Below are 27,490 nucleotides of genomic sequence, written 5' to 3' on the forward strand. Positions count from 1 at the left end.
CCTAATATATGTTAAATTATAACTATTATTATTTTTCCATAACAAGGTTGAATTATGATTTTAGTTGGGGTATTTTTAAGGTCCATATTTGCAAATATAATATGACAATAGCTTTAAAATCAATTTTTTTATTCTTTTTTATTTCTAATATATTCGTGAATCGATTTATTTAATACGAATAATATCAGTCACACTAAATATATCAATTATATACTTTATCACTAATAAATATTTTGCTTAGATTTATATTTAAATAATATTACTAGCTTTTTATTGATTCATCATGTATATCATTTATATACTTTGTTTTAAGTATATCGTGGTATAACTAAAATGAAGATATTTTTTATATACTTGATAATAGATATATCAATTATAATACTAAATATATCATTAATATAACTAATATGAATATATTAGTTACACTACATATAATGGATTATATGTTTTGTATTACGTATATCAATGATATATTTGGTTCGGGTTAGAAGATTTTAGTTTAAGTAACATTTAAACTGTCTTATTGATATTTTAAATACATAAATTATATTTTTTTCAGTTGATGTATATAATTGATATGCTTATTACGGGTGAGATAAAACTCTGTTTACGAACAAGTTACATAAAGGCTCTCAATAAAAAGAGTGTAACCATGTTAAAGTGAACTTTTTCGAATGTCCATAATTGTAGAGACTTAGTTCGAAAAGGTAAGTTGATCGGGATCTATTAAGACTCTATGGTCTAGGTACGACTCAAGGTTCAAGTCCCCGTAGGCCAAGTACCATGGCCCAAGCCCATGGGTCGAGCACTTGGAGCATCTCCATAAATCCAACTCATAAGCTTACCTATGTTTGGATCATGAGCCAAATCCCGTTCTTCAAGTCCTGTTGGGAAGTATATTGCGCACAACCTTGGACCTCGCAACATGATTCCTCTCGATTTAATGAATTTGAAATTTTAATAAGAATAATATCTAGAAGTTCTCGAGTTTACTCCTCTACAAATAAAATGATAAGTTTCATACACGAGATACACTGGTTAAGCTCAACACAAATTATAGTCTAACTTAAGCATGGGAGTATGTTTGGCTTGCACCACACTAGTGTATGTGCTTTATCTATTTTGCAGGTTATCAAATCACGTTCATCATGAAGGGTTTTGTGAATTTAGTTATTATGCTCGATCGATTTCACACCGACATAAATATTAATTTTTTTTTTTTTAGAATGAAAGAACTTTATAGAACTAAAACAGATCCTCCCTGACTAACCAATTCGAGAGATAACTTGACCAACACTCTAAATCTTTGCGTTTAACCGCTCTTCTAGCCAAAAAATGAGCACAGTTATTTATTGCCCTATTCACTTTAACAAAAGACAGAGCCCCACACCGGGCCTTTAATTCCAAAATTTCCTCAACAACTCACTGAATTTCGGTGAGGTCTTCGTCTTCTCCATTAATAGATTTACCACCTCTGCTGCATCCACTTCCACACGAACCGAGTAGGGATTCTCTTGCACAAAATCAGACTTCGGAACCCTTGGAGAACTGCTTCCGCTTCCAATTTCTTGATGCTGCCACAATTGGTCACATCGACATAATTAATATACATAATATGAATATACATATATTTTTTGAAGATGAAAGCATCGTATGAATATATTAATCATACTAAATATATATATAGTGATATACTATTTTAGGTATATCACTTTATATTAGAGGTATCGATATGATACTTTTTTTACCTTTTAAAAATTCGTCAATTTTAAGGGCATAACCAATTTTATATTTTATTCGCTTGGATGTGACTTATATTCTTCCTTTTTATTATGACGTATTTATGAGAGAAATGATATATATTTGTAATTAACTATTAATTCTCTTCTGCTATCTTTGCAAGCAATCTTCTAATTACCGCGGCCGGCTGTCAATTTTAATATGTTGATTGCAATAAATTTAGTTATGTTTTGTCATACTTAAGTATCGAATTAGTCCAGCTTTTTGCCATTATTGAATTCTAGTAATTTTCTTCATCTGACACTGTACCATCACAAATTTTTGTCCTATGTATGGAGTTATTTTTTCTCTAACTTTAACCATATATATAGATTTTATTTATTTTTTATACAATAGGTAGGGATGAGGGATCGAACTTACAACTTCTTGGTTGGAGATTATGCCAATTATCATTGAGCTGTGGCCTAACGTTCTATTGCTTGTGAAAGGTAATGTTTAAAAAATAATAAAATTAATGTTAAAAAAACCCTAATTTATTAAAAAATCAATAAAAGTAATGTTAATTCCTTAATTATATTTATCTCTTATTTGTAAATATTCTATTTTAGGTGGGTAAATTTCAAAATCTACCTCAACACAGTCTTATCAATTTTTTTTAAATTCACTTTCAAATTCTAATTAACAATTTTAAATTAGATTTAAGATAATTATTTTAATTTAATTTATTTTTTATTAGATACAGTTGATTCCCTAATATTAAGGTAGATTGTTTTTGCTATTTGTAAAAATATTAAATCCCTACAATTATGCATATATACCTAATTGGTTACGAAGGTATATTTGTCTAAACTTTTCTTTCAGTATTTAAAAAAAAAAGTCATTTAGCAATTATTGCAATATCTCATAGGTTTGGCCGTTTTAAAATTTTACATTATCCTATTTAAACTTAAATTTAATCCACCTAAAAAATTAGGTTGGGTCAAAAATTATCCAAGCCGAAATATTTTGAAATTAAATAAATAGAGTTCAATCCATAGGTTGAGTCCAAAATCATTCAAGTCAAAAAGTCCACTAAACCCGTAGAAACCTCTATAAATAGTGAGGTCTCTCATTTTCAGAGCTAATAATTTGAGAATCCATTCTACAATACATATAATAAAAATCAAAGTTCAACTCCACGAAATATATTTCTACGGAAATCTTGTGTGGAGAGAGCCTCCAAATTAAATTATTTTTTATTGGTTTGCTCATCTTGTCTTTGCTACTGTTTTTAGATTATAGAAAAACAATTCGCTTCCATCTCAATTATCGAATTTTGGGGTTTACGAATCTAACTATGGTTGTATTTCTACCGTATATTTTATTTGTCTCTAGCTATGGGTTCTTATTTATTTGTCTTTAGCTATGGGTTCTTATTTATTTGTCTTTAGCTCTTGGTTCATCGTGCAAGATTCTAAACAAACAAATATTTTGAATAAATAATTATCTTGCAGTCGAAGTCATTCCTGAAATTTTCGGTATCTTGGTTTCAAATAAAAACTTATGATATTTTCATATTAATTTTACCAAAACCCTCGTTTATAATAATTTTTTATATTAAACAATTGATTTATGCTGCTATTGACTCTAAATTTAGAGTATTCAAATTAAAAGATTAAAATTTAGACGACTAAATTGCAACCCTCCAAAATTAATATTCTTTGAACACATTTAATAAAAAAATGGAAAGATGTAACGTCTTGGTCATGAAATTGCACAAAACTTATCATTAAAAATAAAATATAAAATTGAGGAAATTAAAGATTGAATTGGTTGTGTGAATCTGTGATCACTTATCACAATGGCAACATACAAGAGGATTTGTAACTAATTTTTTCTTGTTTATTTAGAAAATAATATTATCAATATTCCTGGATTCTGGTTTCAAAACAAATGATGTCTGTATAAAAAAAAATCAATGAGTGAGCATAGTTCAGGTATATGGTTATGAGTTCGAATCTTCTCTCTCTTGTACTAAAAAAACAACATCTCGATCCCAATCCCATAAGGTGACAGGTATATGTATAGTATGCTGAGCCGGACGACCGACCTGTTCTTGAAGTAAATAAATGATTCTATTTCAATAACAAAACGATTGAAAATGATATGGATATCTAGAAATTTAAGTAGTTTTCTAAGACACCTTTGGATGCATCGAACACGTAAAGAGAACTTGGATGAGAAAGGTATGTGTAAATAAACAATAACCAAACCATAAAAGGCACGAGGATTCGAAGAAGCGATATACATTTCTAGTTTCCCAATAATCAAACACACAGATCAATAGAGAATGAGTTGAGGAGTGAGGACATGTTTTCAGATCCAGGACCTTGGAGAAAGAAAAAATGTGCAAAACCAAGTTCAAATTTTGTCATATTATGCAATTCTATTTAATTTTCTAATATCTTGTTTGAAAGTTTCCTGCCATAGTAATTGCATTGCCGGCCCTCGAAGTAAGATCCTTGTTGGGACATTAAACAAAAATAGGGTAGACTTAAAACATGGCCGATATAAAGAAAAATTTTGGCTGTTCGAATATTTGACTGCTCATTATTTTTCAACATTTTTTTACTTTTTGTTTTTTACATTTTGTCAAATATTATAAAGAAAAAATTTGGTTCTTCCATTCGGATATTTGACAATTCATTACTTTTCAACATTTTTTTACTTTTTATTTTTGACATTTTGTCAAATATTTCAAATATTTGACCACTCATTATTTTTCAACATTTTTTTACTTTTTGTTTTTTACATTTTGTCAAATATTATAAAGAAAAAATTTGACTCTTCGGTTCGGATATTTTACCTCATTATTTTTCAACATTTTTTTACTTTTTATTTTTTACATTTTGTCAAATATTTAGTGATGTTAAGGGAAGTTGGAAACAGAGGTTTAGTTGGAAACTAGGATATCAATTTGGATCCCTCTCCCCTCCCTATTTATAGGCTACTAGGGGCTGTTGTTCCCTTCCCATTTTCCTCATTGGACCATTAGCTTAAAACTTGTAATCAATAGAGATCTCCAAAGTCTGGTTTGGGTTTTATGGGTTTCCAGGGAGATGAAGAATCCGCGCCCCAAATTCCAAGAAAATCCTTGTTTGGAATCAGATATAACTCTCCCTTGGTCCAAGTTATGTTAATTGGGTTTGTTTGCTTTTGTTGTCCGGGTATGTTCAATGCCTTGAATGGCATGGGAGGTGGCGGGCAAGTGGATCCAACGGCCGCCGATAACGCTTCTACCGCGCTATACACTACTTTTGCCATATTCGGCATCATCGGGGGCGGCGTCTACAACATCCTTGGACCTCGTCTCACTCTCTTCGCCGGCTGCACCACTTATGTCCTCTACGTTGGTTCCTTCCTCTACTACAACCACCACAAGGAACAGACCTTCGCAATTATTTCTGGCGCAATCCTCGGCGTGGGTGCCGGATTCCTCTGGGCCGGCGAAGGCGCCATCATGACTTCCTACCCCCCACCCCACCGCAAAGGGACTTACATATCCATTTTTTGGAGTATATTCAATATGGGCGGTGTTATCGGGGGTCTAATTCCCTTCATCCTCAATTACAAGCGCACGGCTTCTTCCGTCAACGACGGTACCTACATCGGTTTCATGTGCTTCATGTCGGTTGGGGCTCTGATTTCTCTGGCCATTTTGCCGCCCAGTCGCGTGGTTCGTGATGACGGCTCACGATGCACCAACATCAAGTACTCCAATGTTTCCACCGAGAGTGTTGAGATTCTCAAGCTGTTTTTGAATTGGAAGATGCTCTTGATGGTCCCTGCTGCATGGTCCAGTAACTTTTTCTATACCTACCAGTTCAATAACGTTAATGGGGTATTATTTAACTTGAGGACAAGAGGGTTCAACAATGTTTTCTACTGGGGAGCACAGATGGTGGGCTCGGTTGGGATAGGATATTTATTGGATTTCAGTTTTAAGAGTAGGAGGGCCAGGGGTCTGTTTGGAATTAGTTTGGTTGCGCTTTTGGGTACTGGAATATGGGCAGGTGGTCTGGCCAACCAGCTGAGATACTCCCGCCATAAGTTGCCAGATACGTTGGACTTTAAGGACTCGGGTTCTAATTTTGTTGGGCCTTTCTTCTTATTTTTCTGTTTTGGGTTGCTGGATGCCATGTTCCAGAGTATGGTCTACTGGGTTATTGGAGCCTTGGCAGATGATTCGGAGACCTTGAGCAGGTATTTCTATTTATCACCCTTGATCTTTTTTGTTGCTGATGCTGAACTCTGATGGTTGGGGATAGGGATATAAATTAAAGCTTTAGAGCTTAGAGGAATCGTGCTTTCTTTTGTATTGTAATTTTTAGCTCATAAATGTATAGCTGGTAATTTCCTGTTGACATTGGGCATAAAACAGGTATAGTGGATTCTACAAGGGAGTGCAGAGTGCAGGGGCTGCAGTTGCTTGGCAAGTTGACAACCACAAGGTCTCCTACATGTCCCAGCTGGTTGTCAATTGGTCGCTCACAACACTGAGTTATCCTCTGCTGGCTGTTTTGGTCTTCTTGGCTGTGAAGGATGATGATGATAAGCCTATTGATGACACGCCCAAGGAGGTTACTCCTCCATTAGCTAAACCTGCAGTCAACTGACGCTAAGCTTAGGTTTCTATTTTTGTATCTGGTTTCTGTTTTCAAATCACGTCATATGTATGTTGCTGAAAATGCAATATTAATTGTACAGCACTGGTGCTTCTATTTGCCCTTCATGAAAAATCCTTCTCGCTGGCCGCCAAAGTTGATGTTGTAATGCTATATCACGAACTCCATCGGGGTTCAGAGTGTGTTCGCAAGTGTTATTTCAAAGTCAAGAAACTGATTTCGACTAATTTAAGATATTTCAGAGCTAACAAGAAAAGTGTTTCGTTTACTCAAATCTGGTTCGACCTGTCTGGTTGCTAAAAACAAAGGTCCATTCTCCTATCTCCTGCTTTGTAGAGTGATAAATATGAAGTCGGTGGGTGTACTATCAGTTCTGACTCTCATTCCATCTTAATTCTTGTTAGGGTGAACTGCAGGTGGCTGGTTCGAGTTGTGTATATTTAATGGTTTAAAATTCTTATAAGAATCCTTCCTATGTGTTCTGCTAATCAGAGTGCTCTGGCACAGATTTTCAATTGAGTAAAGATTCTTTTTAACATTTTAAGTGCTCAAAGTCAAAATGATTTCTTTTATATGGCCCACAATGTAAGATGGATGTTTAAATAAGACAACTAACCCTCTCTCGGCTCATCCCACACCATCACCTTTTCTTAATCAAGAAAGACGAAAGAATTTTCTCCCTCCTTGGTGTCTTAATCATCAAAATGATACCCTCGAGGAAAAACATCAATGTCTACACTGCTCTACTCTATACTATACTATTTTTAGAACGAACTTTAAGAGAGAGTTGTAAATTTTGTTAAATTCTTCCAAATCCTGTACTGTAGTTTGATGGGGGTCATGGGAGCATTACAATGCCCCTCCACCTAGACGAGAGATAGATAGCACACCTTTTCAGTAAAGTTAGTGGATTCTTATATTTCTTTGACAAAGGTTGTGAGATGATTTTGAGATGCAAAAATGGATCGTTCTTGAGTGGTTACACGCAAATGGAATTTTGGCATGCTTGGAGCTTAGAGAAACATAAAAAGTTTTACCAAGATCGAGAAAAATATCCAAATATAACATAAAACTCCTGCTACTACTGTTGTCTGTTGTATTTGAAACCTGACTTCTTTTATTATTCTCTGATATCCACGACATTGCCATAAAGTTTTACGTGAAGGGGATTGCAGCTCATTTCCTATCCTAAATCAGTGTTCTACTCCAAAAATTAACACTTCAAAGTTGTGATAACCAACTTGTTGATACTGCGACTAACTGTATAACTCCGCAAATAAGATCAATTGTTATTTTGTCCGTGAAAATGCCACTTCCCAGTGTAATCGAGCTACTCTTTTCTTCCTTTTGTCATATCATATCCAAGATGACTGCTTTCACTTTCATCAACAGTTCAGCCATAATTATAGTTGGTAGTTGCATACACAATCTGTTTCGGTTTTGTACGCTGTAAATATTGCGAAATAAGCTATACTTAAAAAAAAAAAAAGTTTATAGACGGAGGCCAACTAGCCATTCCAGATAATGAGTTTAACTTATCGATCCAAGTCCTCTCCAGTTTAGCCCTTCTTTCTTTTGTGGCAAACCAAGTCCGCCCTCGTTCAGTAAGCAACTTAGTGTTGATTAGTTGAGTTTACTCTTGTTTATGTACGACACTTGGTATCTGCCGATATCAGTGTGGGAGTTGAAATTGAATGAAAGGCCTGGGATTTTTCTTTTTGCTGCACATAATTAGCTATATATGGTTTCATATGTTCTTCACTTTTGTGGTATAATGGAATAATGTGAAAGGTAAGAGTTATTTGTTTGTGTGGTACAAAGTGATAATGGAATGGAATAATTGGAAGTGGAAGCAGAGTATTTACGTAAGTAAAGTAAAGAGGAATAATTTGAATAATTCACGCTCGTCCCGAGAAATCAAATAGAATCACAGAGTTGATGCATGATGGTGGATTGAATGAATGAATGTGTTATGCTTGGGCCGCAACAAGGGGTGCAACGGTGGTTTTATCTTCGGAGGTTGGAGTGAGATCTGATTTGAGGTGGCCCTCTTTGTCCTTGGTCTGGGTTTGGACAGTAGCCTCAGTCTTGTCCTCTAATTCCTTGGCAATGGCTTCCACTTTCTCGGCCTGCGTGGTAAGCTGGGAAGTCAAATCAGGTACATGGGCTTGGGCAGGCTCTGGTACTGGTACTGATACTGGTTCTGGTTCAGCAGGCTTGGATGGTGCAGAGGTCGAATCAGAATGTCCACCGGCAGGAGCTTCCTGTTTTGGTTGGTCAGACAGGTCCAGCAAGGGTGGCGATGCATCCTCTTTTTGGCTCTCACCTCCAACGATTTCAGGCTCGGCCTTGTTTTTAGGTGTGGCGGGAACCTCGGTTGGGTTGAGATCGATGCCCTTGGGTCTGCTCGCACAACCTCCCATATTATGTAAAAAATAAAATTGTGGAATAAGAAGAATGTTGGGACTTGAGACTAATAATCCGATGGGAGCCTGAGCCTGATGCTGGTGGAGGTGGGAGATAACAAATTGCTGCACACACTGCAACTACTGAAGGGCTTAAGTTTGATGCTATGTGAATGAGGACGGGGAATGGAAGGGGGGTGGGGGGAGGGCTTTATAGGAGGAGGTCCAGCTCCTTCTCCTAATATTTAGGACAAATCATCTCCACACCACACATTTATTTGCTCCCTTCCCTCATTTTGTGGTGCTTTAATTAGCCTTTGCCTTGGTTAATGATTCCATCTGGTGTGATAAGATAACAAGCTTCATGCTCATACCTACTTATTAATCTAAAATAATTGATCGCACATCTTGTATGTATATGTATGACTTATTTATAGTTTATGAGGATTCTTTCATTTATTTACTTGCAATAAAATTATCCGACTTAGTCCAGCACATTTTACTCTCTTCCTTGAATGATTAGCATTTCTTAATCAAATCAAGATTTTATATTAAAAAGGGAGGAAACTTGAGTATAGCATACAGTTAAAAACTTACTTTGAAAATAAAACGTTAAAGAATTATTAATTGACATACTATGTGGCGAGAGATTGAACTGACATGTGGCCAAAATCTTCGAGAGAGGCTCAACAAGTGATAGGCTACAACTTAGTCAAGAAATGATAAGGCTTAGAGCGACAAAGATGGACCAAGTCAGCCCACGAAAAAACTCGACCTACATGACCAAGAAGGGCATCACCCTGGTTTGTTCTCTCAAATCTCCGACAGGCCAACGCTTTTCGATTGACTTGACACTCGTATGACCGATAAGAACTCTAATTATCCCCTCCATAGAGGGAGATCGACCATACCAGATATACAATCCTTACCTCAACCTTCTTTGTTTCATCTTCTAACTTAAGCAATAGAGTGTCGTGGACTCAATACCACATCGAACGTCCTTAGCTAGAGTTGTGCATCAAACAACAATATCGTTTAGTAATTTAGCAAATATTTTCCCAATTATTTAAATTTATATAAGGTCGTGTTTGAGTTTGGTTCAAATGGATAAAAAGATTTATAATTTAAAAAAATTCGAATCTCTACTTTAAGTTCATATTTGGTAAAAGATGCACAAACTACTCTTAGGCCCGAGAATAAATAAATACTAAAATGTAAGATTTGAATTAATAGAAAGAACTAAACTTATGAATCAACCTCCTTAAAAAGAGTTGGTATTTCTTCCGGACCTCATCAATTTAATTCTTATTTTTTATTGATGTGTGCTCACACTTTTTCAATAACTACTCTACAACATTTATTATTTTTCTCTCGTCTATTAATAATACTCTTAACTTTTTAAAACTAGTCTAGCCATATTCTGGTAGACAATTTATTTTTCATTAACTAAAATAAGAAAGGGTATTCACTCCATTTCCAATTTTGATTATAAATTTGATTATACTTTCAGAACATTTATAGCAAGAAAATAACATATTTCACTCAAATTGATTTTATTTTCAATTTCGATTTTGGGTGAGTAATGGGGCTTAAACTACAATTTCACCCAAAACTTTTCGATTGAAAAAATTGAACCCTCAACTTAATAAATGGTTAAAATTGGGCGTGGTGATTGTTAAATTTTCCGTCAGACTGGCTTGAACGAAGAATTAAAAAAAAATACAATTTCTTTCCTTTTTGTATCTGGTGAGCCAAAAATAAGTCCGCATTGGATCTAAGAACTTCAATCGGTGGAAAGATGCTTATTGCTTAATTGCGTTGCTGGGGTTGGCCTACTCAGTTCTTGCGCGGCTGATGAAAGATGACGGAAAACCCAATTAATTTAACGGCAGGGGTCAGTTTAATAATTAGTTAAATTACTTTCATTTTGAAGGTTTATTTTTGACATCGAAGGTTTAATTTTTATAAGAGCGAAATTGCGCGAGTCATTAATTTTATATTAAGAAATGCATAAAGCCGTCAAAAAAGGAAAAGGTGAAAAATGGGTTTTGAATTTAGAGTTTGACAGAGGAGTCGGAACGCGTTGAGTTGTTGAGGAAAGGAATCGTTTGGCGAGTTGGGCCACTTTCCTTTCGTTTCCTTTCCTCTGCTTTTCCAAATTCCAAACTCCGAACCAACCGTCAAGAAGAAAATTCGAGACATACATCTCTTCCTTCTACTTGATCTTGCCCTAGAATCTAAATCTAGCTCATACTCATAGTCCCCAATACCAATTAACAATTTAGCAATCACGCGAGCTTTGCTTTCAAAGCTCGCTGAACATGACCCCCTTCTCTTCACCCTCGCTTTTCTTCTTTTCACTCCTCATCTTGGTCTGTGCAGTCCGATCTGAGCATGATTCCTACGCCGGGGACCGCGACCGCGACCGCGACGTAGATCTCTGTCCTGCCTCCATGCCCTCTTCTTGCCCCGTCAAATGCTTTAGGACGGACCCGGTCTGCGGCGTTGATGGCGTTACCTACTGGTGTGGTTGCGCCGATGCTTTGTGTTCAGGCGTCAAGGTCGCCAGCTTGGGATTCTGTGAGGTCGGCAACGGGGGCTCTGCTCCTATTCCCGGCCAGGCCCTCCTTCTGGTGCATATTTTGTGGCTCATCATCCTCGGAGTTTCCGTCTTGTTTGGACTCTTCTGAATCTTCCGCTACTTCCCCTCGTCTTGCTGTATGAATACTTTTTTTTTCTTTAATTATATTATTATTCCTTCCCCCCTACACAATGTTTCACTTCAAAATTCTTAATTAATTTCATCCTATTCTTTTTTCTACGACTCAGAATTTTGCTTCTTATTTCCTAGCCTAGCTACCATGTCTGCAACTGCAAGATCTGTTCTTCTGCCCTAGCCAAACTTTTATGTATTGCCTTTTCTTTTCCTAAACTTTCAATCATCATTGCGAAATGTTGATACCTTCTTTTGTGGCTAAATAATGCGCTGTTGAACTCAAATAAAAACCATAATGATAAAAACGGCTGCCACCTCTGGAAAGAAAAACCAAGCCATGAATTAAATATTATGCCCATACATCCAGGTGCCGATTTGAGTGGCTATGGAGTTTGGCTTTCTTTTCGGTTGGTGCCTCGACTCGAGGGGTTTGGCGACTATAGTTCAATGTGTAAACTTTTCATGATTTGCAGTTTTCTGAGAATTTCACAAAGTCGAACCATATATGGCTAGGTGTTATCTGGTGAATGAAAGATTGCCTTTTCAAATACTTGGACTCTTTCCGATTGTTACCTGAGTTTATGTCGTCTGTAAGGAATAGGATTGTGGAAGTTATGCCAAGGTGGGTTGGTTGGGTTCCCTGATATGCATTCTGGGTATCCATTGATTATGTTAATTACGACTATAATGGAAGTGGGCAGAACCAGAAGCTTCAACCTGAGATGGCACCTCCAACTCCAGCTCTGTATTTCTCCTTTGACATTACTTATCATTTATTTTACACATGGTGGTCCGGTTCAAAAAGAGGAATGAGGAGATTAACATTTGTCCTGCTGTTGAGGGCTTGAGGGCTTGAGGGCTTGTTTTACCCCCTTATCCAACTGATTAATAATAAATTGCATGCGTATAACTAACAACTTCAAAACGTTTCTCAAAATAAATAAAGATTTCTGTTTATTCATTACCTGTTTGGAATTTGTCCACGCATATTAATCAGACTTCACAAGGTAGAGGAAAATAGAAAAAATGGGTAGACGTGCTTTGTGTAAGTTGAATTGAATGGCTTTAGAAATATTTTTTGTCGGAAACAGAGATCATATCCGAACCGCTTAAACGCCACTGAATCTGAAGAAACAATACTGGATTGAGAATGTATTCGGAGTGGCCTCGGGTACAACTTCCTCTCCCCCAAAAAGAACCCCCCCAACCAGAAGGAAAAAAAAAATGGAAACCCTTTACCAAGTTCGTTGAAACCATTTACTATTCCGCTTTCTTGGGGCTCTGTAGAGAAAATCCGGGGCTGCCATTTTGATCTTCATCAACTACTCTTCTAACAGTTCGGTTGCTTTCTCCCACCATTTCTGCTGACAGATCGCTCTCCTTTATGCCTTCAATTAATCCACTACCTCTGGCTTCACCGCTAGAGACATTCCCAACGAGGCTCTTGTATATGGTAAGGGCTTGAGCCATCATGTTAGCTGGATTTGCAGCTGAACTCGGAAGCAACATTGTGGTACCCTGAACAGGAAGTCCAAGGATTAGGATTTAGACCCTACTACAAATTGTGATAATCAAATGTATACAAGCTCAAACTTCACCTCTTTGGCAATATTACTGAAGGCTTGTATATATTGCTCAGCAATTTTCAAACTAGCAGCCTGTCAATAACCCAGAGATACTTCAGTTATATAGGCCATACGTAATCACTTTAATTTAATCTTCGTAATAAATAGGCACTATGTAGCAAAAAGGAAAAAGGAATTGCTGGTTGTCACATGTTACAACTCCGTCTACAATCAGGGGGAAAAAAAACTATGCATTGACTGAACGTCAGCAGAAAAATTTATAAAAATAATAATATAAGAGTAGAGGGAAGAAAATATTCAGCCACTAAATATCATTATACTAAAGTCAAATTTGATAAATAGAAAAAAAAATCAAGCATTCTATTGTCAATAATCTAAGCAAACAAGGTAATCACAAAATTACGTTGTGGAAAACTGTGAGGAGTAGCAACTATTCAAAATAATATCTAGAGCAGCACTGTTATCGATACATCTTCCAGAGAAGGAAATTGGAACAACAAAAACTCTTCTAATAGAAACTAATCATTTTGTATCTTTCAATTAAGTTTTTACCATGCAACACATACTACATTTTCAGTTTTTCCAATTGCAGGTTTCGATAGTAAAAACTAGAGGTACCATTGCAGATTTTGATAGTTTAACACTACAAGAGAATAAGGCCTGTAACCTAAACTTGTAAAAGAAACACAATGTCCCACTTACTCGTCAGGAAGGGGAGAATATGGGAATGACACATAACTGTTTTTTAACATCTACGTAAATAGTAGGTTTAGTGGTTTAAATTGAAAAGTTCAAGGATAGTTTTAAAATCAGAGCTCAAAGGTTTTGTAGTAGCAAGAGTTGGGATCAGAAAAGTAATTAAATGTCGCTTTCACTTTTCACTAGGCACCAATGGGTGGCCTCATTGGTTGGTCTTTTGAAGTTGGGTAGGCTTATAGCCCAGGTCCTAGATTCAATCTTTTAGACAGACAGCTTAACAAAAGAAAACCCTTATTATTTCCTAGAGTTTTGTTCCCATGGTTTAGTGGAGTTAAGCCCAATGTCGTGTAAATTGAAAAGACAAATAGTTTTAACTAAAAGAAAGAAGCCAAAGACATCATCTCCTGAAGTTTCAACAGTAAAATTGATATTGCTTGGTCATTGAAGTTCAAAAGGTAATCTTCTTTTGATCATGTTGGTTCCAGATTTAGGGACAAACTGAGAATCCAATGCACCAATGTGTTAGTTATAGTAGCATGAGGGCCAAGAACCTCACCTCGACACCTCCACTGTCTTTGAGGGCCTGTGACACAAGAGTGAGTCCTTTGGCTGTTGCTTCTGCTTTCACAAGGATGGCCTCAGCTTCACCTGGTGAAGTGTAGTGTTCAAGGATGAAGGTGAAGAATGAATCAATGACACAAAAAGCAACACATATCCTCCCAGGTATATAAATGCAACTTTAGTCAAATGGAACAAGAAAGTGAAATAAGGCATGTTGTAGAAATGGTAAAAATGTTAATTGACAAAAAGTTGGCTCCAAAATTCAAGTAAGTTTATCCACCCGCAAAACTAACATAAATGCCTTTTTATTAAAAAAAAAAGTTAAGTTTGCTAGGTTATATCTCACAAACATTTCCTGCAAAGAAGTTAATGTTTCAATGATGGAGATAAGACTGAGATCGTCTTGATTGAAACTTAAAAGGATACCGCCATGCATTTTAACCAAGAAGACCAAGATTGGTGGGGGGGGGGGAATGGATCTTGCAACTAAGATGGGAATGGGATCACCTAGGTGAGAAATATCATTTTGCATTGAGCGGAAGTAGTCATAGAAATTTTAGACTGAGATGATAGTATAAAAGTTGTTATCTTTCATCTTGGTAATGACATAACAAATGAAACAATGAAAAAATGGGGAAAAAATAATCTTGGTAATGCGATGAAAGACGACATTTGCTATCCTGGAATTTTGTAATCGTGTCTCAAGCCTTGTCTAGCAAGCCTCTGTGTTTTCTTTTCAATAGTTTGATTGAGATTGCATAGGTCCTTCCCCACATTTGCCTTGGTTGTATTACCCACCCACCCACCCCCCCCCCCCCCCCCCCCCCCCCACACAATCCCATGAATCAGGTAGATCTAACATTGTAATACTAATAGCTCTCATTTCTCGTTCTTCAAACCCTCCTTTCTCACAACCCCGTGTGTCTCATTACTCTTTTTCTCAGGTCCTCACCTTCTCAGTCCCCATCTCCCTCCCTTCATTGCAGTCAACAAAATCTAGTTATCTAAGAAAATTTTCAGCTTCCACTAATATATTCAATTGATTCATGAGAAAATGATACATATTCAACAATGGAATTGGAAATTTACTTCAACATCATAGACGAAACTTGAGAAAAAAATCAGCTATGAGAGTCTCTAAACCAAGAAAGCTTGCAAAGTTTTTTGATCAGAAAGAAAGCTTGCAAAGTACTTAGAAGAGATAGGTGAAGAAGAGGAAAGTGAAAGAATAGGAGTACATGTGTAATTTCGAATTAAAAAATCTTAAAATTCTAGGACGGTGAGGGGCAGGTCAAAAGTCCATCTTCCCCTTCTTTAAACCTATGTTAGCTAGAAAACTGTACAGTATATATATTTAACTAAGTAAGCACTCAAAAAATTAGTTCTATCACATTAAATCACTAGAAGAAAGCAGAAGTACATATTCTCAGAACTAATTGAAATAGTAATGGCAATGGCAACTGACCTTGCGCTCTGTTAACTTGGTCCATTTTTGCAGCTTCAGATTCTAATATAACTGAATTTTTCTTACCATCAGCAATATTGATATTGGCCTGCCTTTCTCCTGTTAAAAATTGAAGGGCATCAATCTCCATGAATGAATATCAGAACCTAAGTGAGTGAAAAAAGACAGAGACTAATTTCAGTTCCTCAAGAATTCAAGTTTCAATCCCACCCCCAAACTCCCACCCAACATATGCACACCACAAGAAAAAGTTCTACAGTTCTTAACTTGAACTGCACCTTACCACCTTAACTTTCCTACAGCTATACTACAACTCAGAAATGCAATGCTAAATCATTTTTCTTTTTCTTTTTCTTATTTTGTAACTGTGGACATCCATTCCCACAGAAACCATAGGAGATTTAACTCCTTAGGTTGGTAGCCATCATAAACTAAACCTAGGCCTCAAAAAACATTCAGATTACCTTGCCCCTTCAACTACTGAATCTATTGATGAGATTCTAATCTACTGAATCTATTTAACCTATGCAAATTACAATATTTAATCAAATTCAAATTATTCATATTAGTCAAGACGATTTCAATCCTTCATTACCTTCAGACTCAAGGACTTGAGCTCTCTTCTTGCGTTCTGCTTCAGCTTGCATCTCCATAGCAGCCCTCACCCCACGGGGGGGAGAAATATCCCCTACAAGAAGAAAAATGATGAAGCCACTTTCAAAATTTTACTTGAGATATGATAGAACAATAGATAAGGGTAATATATAACTTACTTATTTCGTATCGAAGGCATTGCAGTCCCCAGTCCCTTGCAGCTACATTGATAGATTCCTACAGAATGGTCCATTTAAAAGATTACTGAACGGTTAATTCATTCATTTATCTTCATTCAGGAAATCGAAGACAAATGCAGTTCAAAACTATAAGAAGAAAAGGAATATTAAAAAAGAAAAAAAAAGTGATTCTACATGCAAATTTTATTCCACAGAAGACTAACAAAACCAGCCAGAATTGTGAAAGTCGAAAGAAGACATAATTGGTGAACAGGATGAAAAGAACAAGGAAAACCGATATATAGCATCGAAAGAGAGGAACGTAAAACAATTACCACTATCTTCTCATTCAGCGTGTCTCTCTCCTCAAATGTTTTGTCAAGAGTAATCTTCCCAAGCTCGCTACGCATTGTAGTCTGAGCGAGCTGAATAACAGCATATATGGGATTCTCAACTCCATAAGATGCCAGCTTGGGGTCCACGATCTGCACGGAAACAGAGTCTTTTTCTTTTCATTTGTAAAAGAAACAAAAGTAGAGTGACTTTGGACAGTTGACTTGAAATCAAGCAATCCAGAAAAGAGGAGTCTACGAACACGTCATACCTTAACATAAAGCACCCCATCTATCAAGATGCTGACGTTGTCCTTTGTGATAGCAGACTGGTCCGGAATAGGAATAGCTTCCTCCTTCAAGGAATGCACATAGGCTATCCGATCGACAAATGGAATCAAAAAATGAATTCCCGAGGGAAGAGTCTTCACATACTTTCCAAATCGTTCGATCACATAAGCCTTCTTCTCCGGGACAATTCGAATACCCCAATTGATAGGAGGCGTAATCTCGTAGCTAACAAAACATGGGTTAGAAATTGACCAAGTAAACAAGGAATTACTTGCAGGGAAAAGAAAAGAAAAGAAAAGAAAAGAAATAGGAGTGTGGAAGGTAGGCAAGGAGGAGAAGTTACCTGATGTTAGGATCTCGAGCAGTACGAAGATAGCGGATAGTAGTGGCGGAGAAGAGAGGAGGTGAGAGCAGAGAAGAAGATTGAGGAGAAAAAGGGTTGTTGGAGAAGAGGAAGGAGGAGCGTGTTGGATGCAATGGGGAAAGGGTTGAGAGATGTCTGGAGTGGGCAATGAATTTGAGAAATCTGAGAGTGGAAGAAGCATTGGAGTTGAAAGAATTCATCATTTTGGAAGCGGAATTTCGAGGTCTCCAGCCACTGAAGTGGGAACTGGGAAGGAGCGAGAATGAATAATAATAAAGCCCTAGTAAAAGTAAACCCTCAAGGCTTTAGGAAGTAGACCTCAGTTCGTTGCAGCCGCGAAGCCTGTTGCTCGAAGAGTGAAGAAGACGTAGCCCCAAATGGGAGCTGCACTAACGCGTATCCGTAACGCCGCCCACAACCACAACGTTAGTCGTGCCTTGGACACACGTTTCTACTCCTGGTTTAGCTGCATTTCTCTCACACTCAGAGCCAGAGGGGGTGAAGGGGCCCATTAGGCCCAGTAGGCCCAGTACCAGTTCAAAAGTTGGGCTTCAACTTGAATTTTGAATGCAGTTCGAGTTTGAAACAACGAAATAAGTTGTACCGTATTGCTTGAAACTGATCAAAATTTGGGAAAATACGAACCCTTTATTTACTAGTATCCGGACAACCTTAAATTCTGTATCCATTATTAAATTTAGGAAAATAACATGTTATTACATTTCCCATTATTAGCCTTCAAATTTAATCCGAGCTCAATCAACTTTAATTTCAGGATGGGGGTTAGATTAGATAGGTAAGTTCTGCCAGCTGTCTTTCCTTCCAAACTTTGCATGATTCCATCTTCCACTAAACTATATAATTTCATCCCTCCTTCAACTGACTCTGCACAAAAAACACACAACTCTACACAAACATAAAATCATTCTGATTTCTGAACTATATTTTATCCATTTATTTTCTCTCATTTCACATACCTTATTAATCATCGATTTACCAATCTAAATTCGATCCCAAAAAAAAAAATTACCAATCTCAATTAAGAGGAAAGTTAATATTTGCTAATGAATACATCAATTATATAATATAACTACATACAAAAAAAAAAAAAATCCTTTTTACCTCATTTTATATTATATAAATTTTAAGTGAAGGTATAAACTGTCCTCTGAGCTATACCATGCGATGAACTTATTTGCACCTGTTCAATTTAATAAATTAATTGTATAACAATATGATGTAACATATACTCTAGATCGTGACTTTTATCATTCAAATTGCCTACATTTTTTATTTTTGAAATTTTAATCATGAGAGACTGATTTATTCAAGTCAATAACTATTCAAATTAGAAGTCTATCTTTTATTATTCTTAAAGAAGAATGAAGTATTCATGCAAAAATGGTAACATACGATCATATTTAAATTAGGGAGAGAACTACTGAGATATTACATATAACACGAAACAACAGCTCTAAAACTATTTAATCACAAAATAAACTATAGAATAAGGGTGCATAATAATATAATATATCTTAGAAAACCAAATTTGAAGAAACCATTTTTATAATGTTTCTACAATTAGAATGTTATTGTGCAAAGTATATAATTTCACTTTTTAGTGTCAATTACCAACTTTTGTTACCCAAAAACAGCCTGCCCCGTGCTTATCTCCAAGCTCACGAACCAAGAGAATGGCAATGCGGTCAGCAAATGCAAGAACAACTCTTGGGGGAGAGGGGAGGGGGGTGTCCTAAGACCGCTCAGATTAGATTCAAAAAGTAGGCAGAACTAGTGTAATATAAACGATTGTAGAAGGGTTTCTGAACACCGGTCTTGTGCCTCAAAATAGATAACATCCATAAAACAAAATTGCAATACAGTTTTAAACTTTGCCATGAAACATCACAAAACTAAGCAGAAAGGAAAAAAAATCTAAAGAAAATAAACTACTCATGAAACTAAGAGCAATATAACCTACTATTCCATTGACTACTCGTCTCCAACAATGGCCCCCTTCTCACTCACATAGATACCATCAAGGAACTTCCGTATATCCTTGTTCTTGACATGACATTTCTGCAAAAGAAGGCAGGGAAGAAAAGGCCACAAAATGTTTTAACAATGAACTATTTACTCGATTCTTTTCTGTGCAGCAAAAGCCAGCATGTGGAAAGTGTGATAGAGACAAACCTGGTTTATGAGGGCACAAGACCGTGAAACAAGTTCAATATCATTTCCATCCAAAACCAACTCATCCTTCACTTTCTCAGATCGGGTGATGGAAACTCCATCAAGCATATCCACCTTTCTCACCTGATGAAATAATTACGTGCATGGTTCATCAAAAAAAATATATGGTTAATTGGCAATAGAAAATTTCAATAGCTAGTTATTTGGTCGATGCCATATCCTTGCACAAGCAACTTTGAAAATTTTTATGCAAGGAGGACAACATCCAGAAAGCCGTGATATTAACGAATTAATGAAAGTATGATTGCTCCTATACCTTTTCTGTAAGAAATGAGCTTTCCGGTAATACTTTGCAATAAGAGAAAGAATGAAACAATTGAAGCAATCATCCTACCTATCTCAAACATACAAAACCTAGCTGTAAAGAGCACCACATGAACTATACAGGATCCATAAAAAAAATGAGATTAATTTTGAGAATCAAAAGGCCCTTTATTCTAGTCCAACTCGGTTTCCGATTTGATTGTTTTCAATATATATTTTGCAAATGTAGATTTGTGGCGTGGCCAAGGTTTCTTTAAATATTGGGAGTTGGTACTAAATATGAATTACTAACAGAATTGAAAACGAGGTAGGAAGTGTTGCACACAATATACTTCTAAGTAGTTGCTCAATAGGTCCTTATACGTATATCAAGAATAAATCAGGTAACGGTGGAGTACCTATTTGTAAAAATGGTTCTTCATAATTGGAAGCATGAAGAAATTAACAATATAAATCAAGCAATAACAAACATTGATCAAGACAAAGTTCCAACTACTTAATAAGAATGGGTGAAGGCCAAAGAACATCAGAAGGTATATTTCTACACGTAAAATAAAAACGCCGAGTAGATTCCGACGAATAAGAGATGCCGTCTCCAAATTCACCGATGATAGTTTGCAAGCAATTAACAGCACAAGTCAGGCAGTAAAAACATCCATGGAAATAATGTAAATGAAAACCTGGAATGATCGAGAAAACCAGCATAACTAAAGGAAGGCTTCTTCTTAATAAACTGAAGTTGCTTAGAACATATATTTCAAAGAAAAACACCATCTGGGCCTTTCATAATTAAGAAACAAGATGGAAACACACAAAATTAATGGCCAAACCAAACACCTGCCGAACAAAAATTAAAGAAAAACGCAACCATAGAGTTAATAGTACCTTTTTTTCTCCAAGGAAGTTACGGATCTCAATGGACCTGTTGGCGTTTGTGATGCTAGCATTGATGGGAAAGTGAGCATACACGAAACGCATCTTGTAACGGTAACCCTTGGTCACACCAGTAATGAGATTCTCAACATGGCTGAGAGCGGTACGAATAGCGGCGGATGTCTTCCTGGACCCAAACCATGCTTCGATCCGGAGCTTCTTCTTGCCGGTGGACTCGTCAGTAATGAGTTGAAAGTCGAGATTAAGGTGCTTAAAATTTCGAACGAGCTTACCGCGAGGACCTTCAACCTCGATGATCTTGGCATTTACCTTGATTTTGACCCCATCTGGGATATCCATAGTCTCGGATGAAAGAATGGTCTTCATTGCTCTCTGGAGAAGGAGACTCAGAGAAACGGCGGCAGAAAACCTCAGATGCTGCGGCAGAGAAGGCGGAGAAATTCTGTGAGAAGATTTATATACTGATTCTACGAAGGGCAAACCAATTCTAAAAAAGCCCGTATGCGGCTGGGCTCCTGCTGTTGTGATAGCTGAAGAAACCCTAACGTAAAGGGCTTGGGCATTAGGCTGATTTATTTATCACCTATTTACCAAAAAGCCACTCTAAACAGAAAGTTCATTTTTATTTACAGAACTACCCCTGCTCAATTTCAAAATGCCATGGTGAATTTCCGGTTCAATATTTTGGATATTTATCTTAAACCGAAACCAACCGATTCAATCATGCACCAATTATTACTTATAAAAAATAAAAAATAAAAAATCCCAAACAAACAAATGAAAAAGGAAAGAAGGCAAGCGAAAAGTGGTGCGAAAAACCGCATTTTAAAAGGATGTTTGGGTAATTAAAAAGAGGGGCATAAACCATAATTTTTTAACCTTTTTTTTCGTCCTCGAATCATTTGATTTTCTAGGATGTTGGCTCAATTAGAAGGTAAACAGAATGAAAAGTTCCACGAAAAATGATGTTTTAGACGGATATTTTGATAATTTTGAAAACAAGGGAGTAAACAGTAATTTTTTAAGAATGTTTTTTTTTTTTGTCTCATAATCATTTGATTTTCTCTTGCATGGATATAAGAATGTTTTTTTTGTCTCCTAATAATTTGATTTTCTCTTGTATGATATTGGCTCAACTATAGGATAATCATGATTATCTCTTGTATGATATTGGCTCAACTACAGGATAATCGAAGCAAGAATTAGTGCTTTTTAGAAGGGTATTTTGGTAATTTTGAAAAAGGGGTGTAAATAGTAATTTTTGAAGAATTTTTTTTTGGTTCTCGGATCATTTTATTTTCTCAAGTAAGAAGGTTGGCGCAATTAGAAGGTAAATAGAGCAAAAAGTGGGCGACTTTTTAGAATGATATTTTGGTAATTTTGAAAACAATGGCGTAAACGATTTTTGGATTAAAATTTTTTTGGTTCCAAAATCATTTGATTTTGTGGATGTTCACGTTCAACTAGAAGGTAAATGGAGCAAAAGAACAACTTTTTATAAATGTATTTTTGTAATTTTGAAAATAGGGGCGCAAACTATAATTTTTTAAGTTTTTTTTTTCAGAATTATTTGATTTTCTCTTGTATGAATGTTAGCTCAATTATAAGGTAAACGGAGCGAAAAATGGTGCGAAAAACAATTTTTTAGCATGATATTTTTGTAGTTTTGAAAACAGGGGTGTAAACCATCTTTTTTTTTTTTGGGTTCAGAATTATTTGATATTCCCTTGTATGGATGTATTAAGATTGAGAGAGTACTTACTACTTAGTACTTGAGAATTGAGATTGGTGAGGAAGGTAGGTGCCGTGCCCTTAGGGCGAGAGAGAGTGAATGATTGATTGTAGTTTCGATCTAGGCGTTAGTTTGACATTTATGTTTTTTTAGTAAACTCATAATTTAGTATCGTGAATTTGAGTAAAATGTTAGATAATGTTATTTTAATTATAATTAAATTTAGTTTAGATTATATTATTTGAATTAGATTTTCTATTATGATTAATAATTATATTATTCTCGCAAAGCTTTTTCTTCCGATTTTTTTAGCTTTATCAATGTGTGGTTTCTTTTATTTTTACTAACCCATAATTTTTCTCGCAGTATACCGTTTCTCCCTTTAAGGGACAAAATTTTAACAAAAAAATCTGGCTCCAAATTTACTTTTTCCTTCTTATCATAATCACGATTTCAAATGTCAGTCGGTATGCCCGTCATAAGAAAAGTGCGTGTCATTATAACTTACAATATAATATATAGTCAAGATGGTGTTGGACGCTTGTTTGACATCGTTTATTTTAATGGGCCAGTTGGAGCGTAATTTTCATTTTACAACCTAATTGCCACACATCACATTTTTGTCTTGATTTTAATGGGAAATTAAGTGGAATATTGTTTTGAAAAAATTTAGCTTTTGAAACAATTTGGGACATGCTCACATGAACCCCTATTTTTACTACTTAAGTCTACATGAAGTTTTTGTTTTATTTTTAACAGAAAGGGTTGACGAAGTTGTATTTTTTGAAACAATTTTAAAGGACGTTAAAGACACAGATGAAACTTTTGAGATGATAGAGGCATAATTGAAACTTGTGCTAAAGTACTTGGGGGAAGGAATGTGTAGCTTGGAAGTTCGACATCGGTAGCCTGAGAAAATGTCAAGTCTAGGTAGGTTGGAGGGCGTCTTTGATTCCTATGGCTGTGATCGAGAAGCCTTTATTTAGGCCTTAGGGTAGGTATATTTTGAGATTGGGTAGCGTGTGTGTTAGGGTGCATGAATATGTAGCTCCAGTTTGAATTTCATATTATGATTCTTTTTCCTAAGTTGAATGGTAAAGAAGCCAAAGTTGCAAACCTATCCCCAATATGGAGTCTGGCTTGTGATGCCAAATCCACCCCATTCCAACTCTCTGTCCCAAACACTCAGTATAAAACTTGAAAAATTCAGAGACACCCGTAGGAAATAGAAAGGAGGGGCGTTGGCAGAGGATGCAGATACAGAAAATCCTTTTGATTTGGTTTTAGCCTTTTAGGTATATATATTAGAAGATCATCTGACAAAGAGATGGTGTGGAAAGTCACAATCACCGTCAACTACTTTTTGGGTTGAGGTTGGGGGCAAAAAAAAAAAAAAAAAAATCATTCATTCATATCTGATATCACCCAGTAATATAAAATCTGAGCCCGAGGTTCATATATTTATGGAATAAACTTTGGTATTATATTTGTAGAAAGTAATAACCCAACAATATTCCCAATTCCCAATTTCCCAATCCCTAAGCCAAGCAAGTAAAAGCATCCACGGCTCCCACGAGCCGTGGCCCCCCATCCCATTCTCTTCCACTCCATCATCTTATTCTTCATTGTTGTTTTTGTTTTTCATTAATTAATTACAACTCGTGGAATTTGAGTCATCTGTTTTTTTAATCCCTTACACGGAGTCGTGTAATTTCCATGTTCAGCTTTTATAGGAATATATGTATATAGTATCTCACATCTTTTGCTATTTTATAATTATATACAAATATTGCAGGCCACATTTAGTAACCACTCCATTTTTTGTTTTATATTTTAAGAATTATGCTACCTTTCTTACAATTTATTTTATGAATTTTTATCTTTATATCATATAAATTTGAATTCTCAGTTTTTTTAAACTATTTTTTTTCCATTTTTAAATTTTAAATTTGATTTTGAAATTATTTTTAAAAGATAACGTGGGAGTGGTATTTATAAGCTTAATTTTCAAAAATACAAAATAAAATAGCAATCACATATAGCCTAAATTATTAAAATTTTAATTCTTTAACAGATAAATGATTAATTGATACATAAACCTGAGGATAACTCAAAATGATTAATTGATACATAAACCTGAGGATAACTCAAAAGGCTAAGGTACTTATGTTCGATCAAAAAGTATACTTGAAAAATGGCTAATTGATGCATCTTATCGTTCATATATATATATATATATTTATTTATATTTTGTAAAAGAGATACATAATAAGATTAAGAGACGGAGAATTATTATGTTGAAGGTTGAGATGATATAATATTTTTAGCAATTTGCAAGAATAATTTAGTCAATATTATAAAAAAAAAAAGAAAAAAGAAAAAAATCCTTACATTTAGAGTAGGTTTGATTTATGCATCTATCATTTTAAAGGGTTTTCATTTATAACCGAATTTTGTAAAATTATTTCAAATTAACAAGTTTCATCAACTTTTTCATTAGAAAAAAAAAGTATGACCCAACAGGGTGAGATATAAAAGAGGTATTCAAAATCAATATGAAAATCTGATGTGCAATGAATGTAAATATTTTTTCTTTTTTATTTTTTAAACTGTGAACCATAAATAAATTGAAGTGTCTTAGTCACATTTTGAAATTGTGTAGTTTGGAGAAAGAGTTTTGAGAGTTAATATAAAATATTATTCCTCTTGCGATCAAATTTGTTTAGGGGAGGAAATAAAATTTTCAAAGGGGTAAATCAAATTTGGGGTTCCTTTCTCACGATAAATTGACAAAACTTAGGGTTAAAACACGAAAAAAAATTAGATGGAAGAGACGAACAAATAAACTCAAGATAGTCGAATTTGCAAGGATGGAAGAAGGATGGAAACCACACCTTCATCTATGGTCCCTATATTTTCAGCTTTGGTTCATTTTAGTCTTTATACTTTTAAAATATTCATTTTGGTCCTTGTACTTTATCCTTTAGTTCATTTTAGTCCATGCACTTTGAAAATGTTCATTTTGATCCCCGTACTTTTAAAAAGTGACCATTTTGATCATATCATTTTATTTTAAATCTCTTTTTTTCTACCACAATTTCAAACACTACACTCAATATATTTCTCCCCTACAATTCTTCTCTTTAATAAACATATTCCACAAAGATTTCTCTCTTTACCGTACTCTACTTTCATTTACCAATGCATGTGTGGCTTTTTAGACAGATCAGTTCTTAAAGGAATTAATTTAGGGCCCGTTTGCCATTTCATTTTCTGTTTTCAGTTTTTAAAACTCACCTGTTTTAATCAATTCAATTTTCTATTCTTTTGTTTTAAAAATGATTTTAAAATTCTATGTAAATTAAAAAAAAAATTAAAACATATTTCTATTTTTTTTAAATTTATATTTTTTTTCTTCTAATACTCAAAATTTATTTATCTTTTAACAAATTTCTTTTTCACTCTAAAATTTCTTTTCTTTGATAAATTTCTTTTTAAAAAAATAATATTTTAAATATTTATTAGGAAAAAATACATTTTTGATCCTGAAGTTTTAGGCAACTATATCCTTGAAATTTCAAAATAGATATTTTTAATTCCTAAAATTTGATAAATAGTTCTAAATGGTCCCTAATTTTATTGTAGGGTTAATTAACTAACGGAAATGTGACGTGTCAGTGTCAGTGATTGGACCAAGCGAGGTGGTCACCTCGTTCTTCTCTTTTCGTTTATTTCCTTTCTTCTCTCCCTCCGGCCAGTCTCGCCGACGCCGGCGACGATGATCTCCTCTCTCAACTTCACTTTTCTTTTTTTCTTAATTTCTTTCTTCCATACTTCTTCTCCAATTCCTGCGGACTGAGGCTCATTTTTCTCAAGTTGCACACCCATTATTGAAAGCTTCAGAGTCTGAAGCATTGGTCTATGTTTATGAAGAGGGCATAAATGAAATCACAAATAAATGAACGGGCAAAGGATAATATTCGTGCAAATACAATGGCGCCATGGGTCATTACAAGCATAGCCAAACTCCATCGTTCCAGATCTGAAGCTCTTTGTCGCCGTAGCCACAGATACTCCAGATCTGGCAGCATCTCTCTTCGTGCACAAGTTCATGCTAGAACGAGGAAGGAGCAGCAATACGGGCAGCGAAGGAGCCTCAGATCTGGGCTGCAGCAGCAAATGAAATTCAAATCTGGGCTTCGGGAGAAGTTCATATCGAAATGAAGGAGAAGCGACACGGGCAGCGAAGGAGTTTCAGATCTGGGCTACGACGGCAAAGGAGCTTTAGATCTAAGCTGCGTGCGACCACTGAGGGAGGGGAAGGATGACGGCGCAGGATTGCTATCAGAAAAGAAGAATGGTGAAAGAAAGAAAAGAAAAATAAGAGGGAAGGAGAGTGCTGAGATGCCCGTCACCGGCGCCGACGAGATTGGCCGGAGGGAGAGAAGAAAGGAAATAAACAAAAAGAGAAGAACAAGGTGACCACCTCACTAATTGGTCCAATCACTTAAAAAATAATATAATTGTCCAAGTCAGCAAATTTATTTGCCAACTAACTGACACATCACCTTACCTTTCCGTTAGTTAATTAACGGTTAAATAAAGTTAGGGAGCGTGGAACTAAAAATGTCTATTTTAAAATTTGAAGGATCAAATAAAGACCTAATTTAAACTTCAGTAACCAAAAAATCAAAATTATATTTTCTCTATTTATTATTACTTCTCTTAGAATTCTTCGTCTCTATTTGTTT

The 27,490-nt window shown here is 35.5% G+C and overlaps 5 protein-coding genes across 5 annotated transcripts; 2 read left to right on the plus strand and 3 right to left on the minus strand.

Moving 5' to 3' along the window:
• Nucleotides 1-4,735: 4,735 nt before the first annotated feature.
• Nucleotides 4,736-6,631, plus strand: LOC111011406 (UNC93-like protein 1). Its single transcript, XM_022285144.2, has 2 exons — nt 4,736-5,982; nt 6,161-6,631. The coding sequence occupies exons 1-2, from the start codon at nt 4,823-4,825 to the stop codon at nt 6,393-6,395; spliced, it is 1,395 nt and encodes a 464-aa protein (XP_022140836.1). The 5' UTR covers nt 4,736-4,822; the 3' UTR covers nt 6,396-6,631.
• A 1,610-nt stretch (nt 6,632-8,241) lies between these two features.
• On the minus strand, nt 8,242-8,987 carry LOC148208353 (uncharacterized). The gene has a single exon (XM_088118991.1). The coding sequence runs from the start codon at nt 8,825-8,827 to the stop codon at nt 8,375-8,377; it is 453 nt and encodes a 150-aa protein (XP_087975117.1). The 5' UTR covers nt 8,828-8,987; the 3' UTR covers nt 8,242-8,374.
• Nucleotides 8,988-10,855: 1,868 nt separating this feature from the next.
• Nucleotides 10,856-11,630, plus strand: LOC111011494 (uncharacterized). Its single transcript, XM_022285276.2, has one exon. It carries the CDS (start codon nt 11,131-11,133, stop codon nt 11,497-11,499), a length of 369 nt encoding a protein of 122 aa, XP_022140968.1. The 5' UTR covers nt 10,856-11,130; the 3' UTR covers nt 11,500-11,630.
• Nucleotides 11,631-12,462: 832 nt separating this feature from the next.
• Nucleotides 12,463-18,020, minus strand: LOC111011493 (uncharacterized). The gene is made up of 9 exons (XM_022285275.2): nt 17,576-18,020; nt 17,214-17,457; nt 16,945-17,094; nt 16,610-16,667; nt 16,432-16,524; nt 15,837-15,935; nt 14,367-14,458; nt 13,124-13,183; nt 12,463-13,043 (listed from the first exon to the last, which is right to left on the minus strand). Exons 1-9 carry the CDS (start codon nt 17,797-17,799, stop codon nt 12,786-12,788), a joined length of 1,278 nt encoding a protein of 425 aa, XP_022140967.1. The 5' UTR covers nt 17,800-18,020; the 3' UTR covers nt 12,463-12,785.
• A 1,344-nt stretch (nt 18,021-19,364) lies between these two features.
• Nucleotides 19,365-21,531, minus strand: LOC111011642 (large ribosomal subunit protein uL6). The gene is made up of 3 exons (XM_022285494.2): nt 20,999-21,531; nt 19,790-19,912; nt 19,365-19,675 (listed from the first exon to the last, which is right to left on the minus strand). The coding sequence occupies exons 1-3, from the start codon at nt 21,371-21,373 to the stop codon at nt 19,589-19,591; spliced, it is 585 nt and encodes a 194-aa protein (XP_022141186.1). The 5' UTR covers nt 21,374-21,531; the 3' UTR covers nt 19,365-19,588.
• Between the last annotated feature and the right edge of the window lie 5,959 nt (nt 21,532-27,490).

This window comes from Momordica charantia (assembly GCF_013281855.1).
Source record: "Momordica charantia cultivar OHB3-1 chromosome 10 unlocalized genomic scaffold, Mcharantia_2.0 BLBB01000010.1, whole genome shotgun sequence".
In the NCBI taxonomy this organism is placed as follows: Eukaryota; Viridiplantae; Streptophyta; class Magnoliopsida; order Cucurbitales; family Cucurbitaceae; genus Momordica; species Momordica charantia.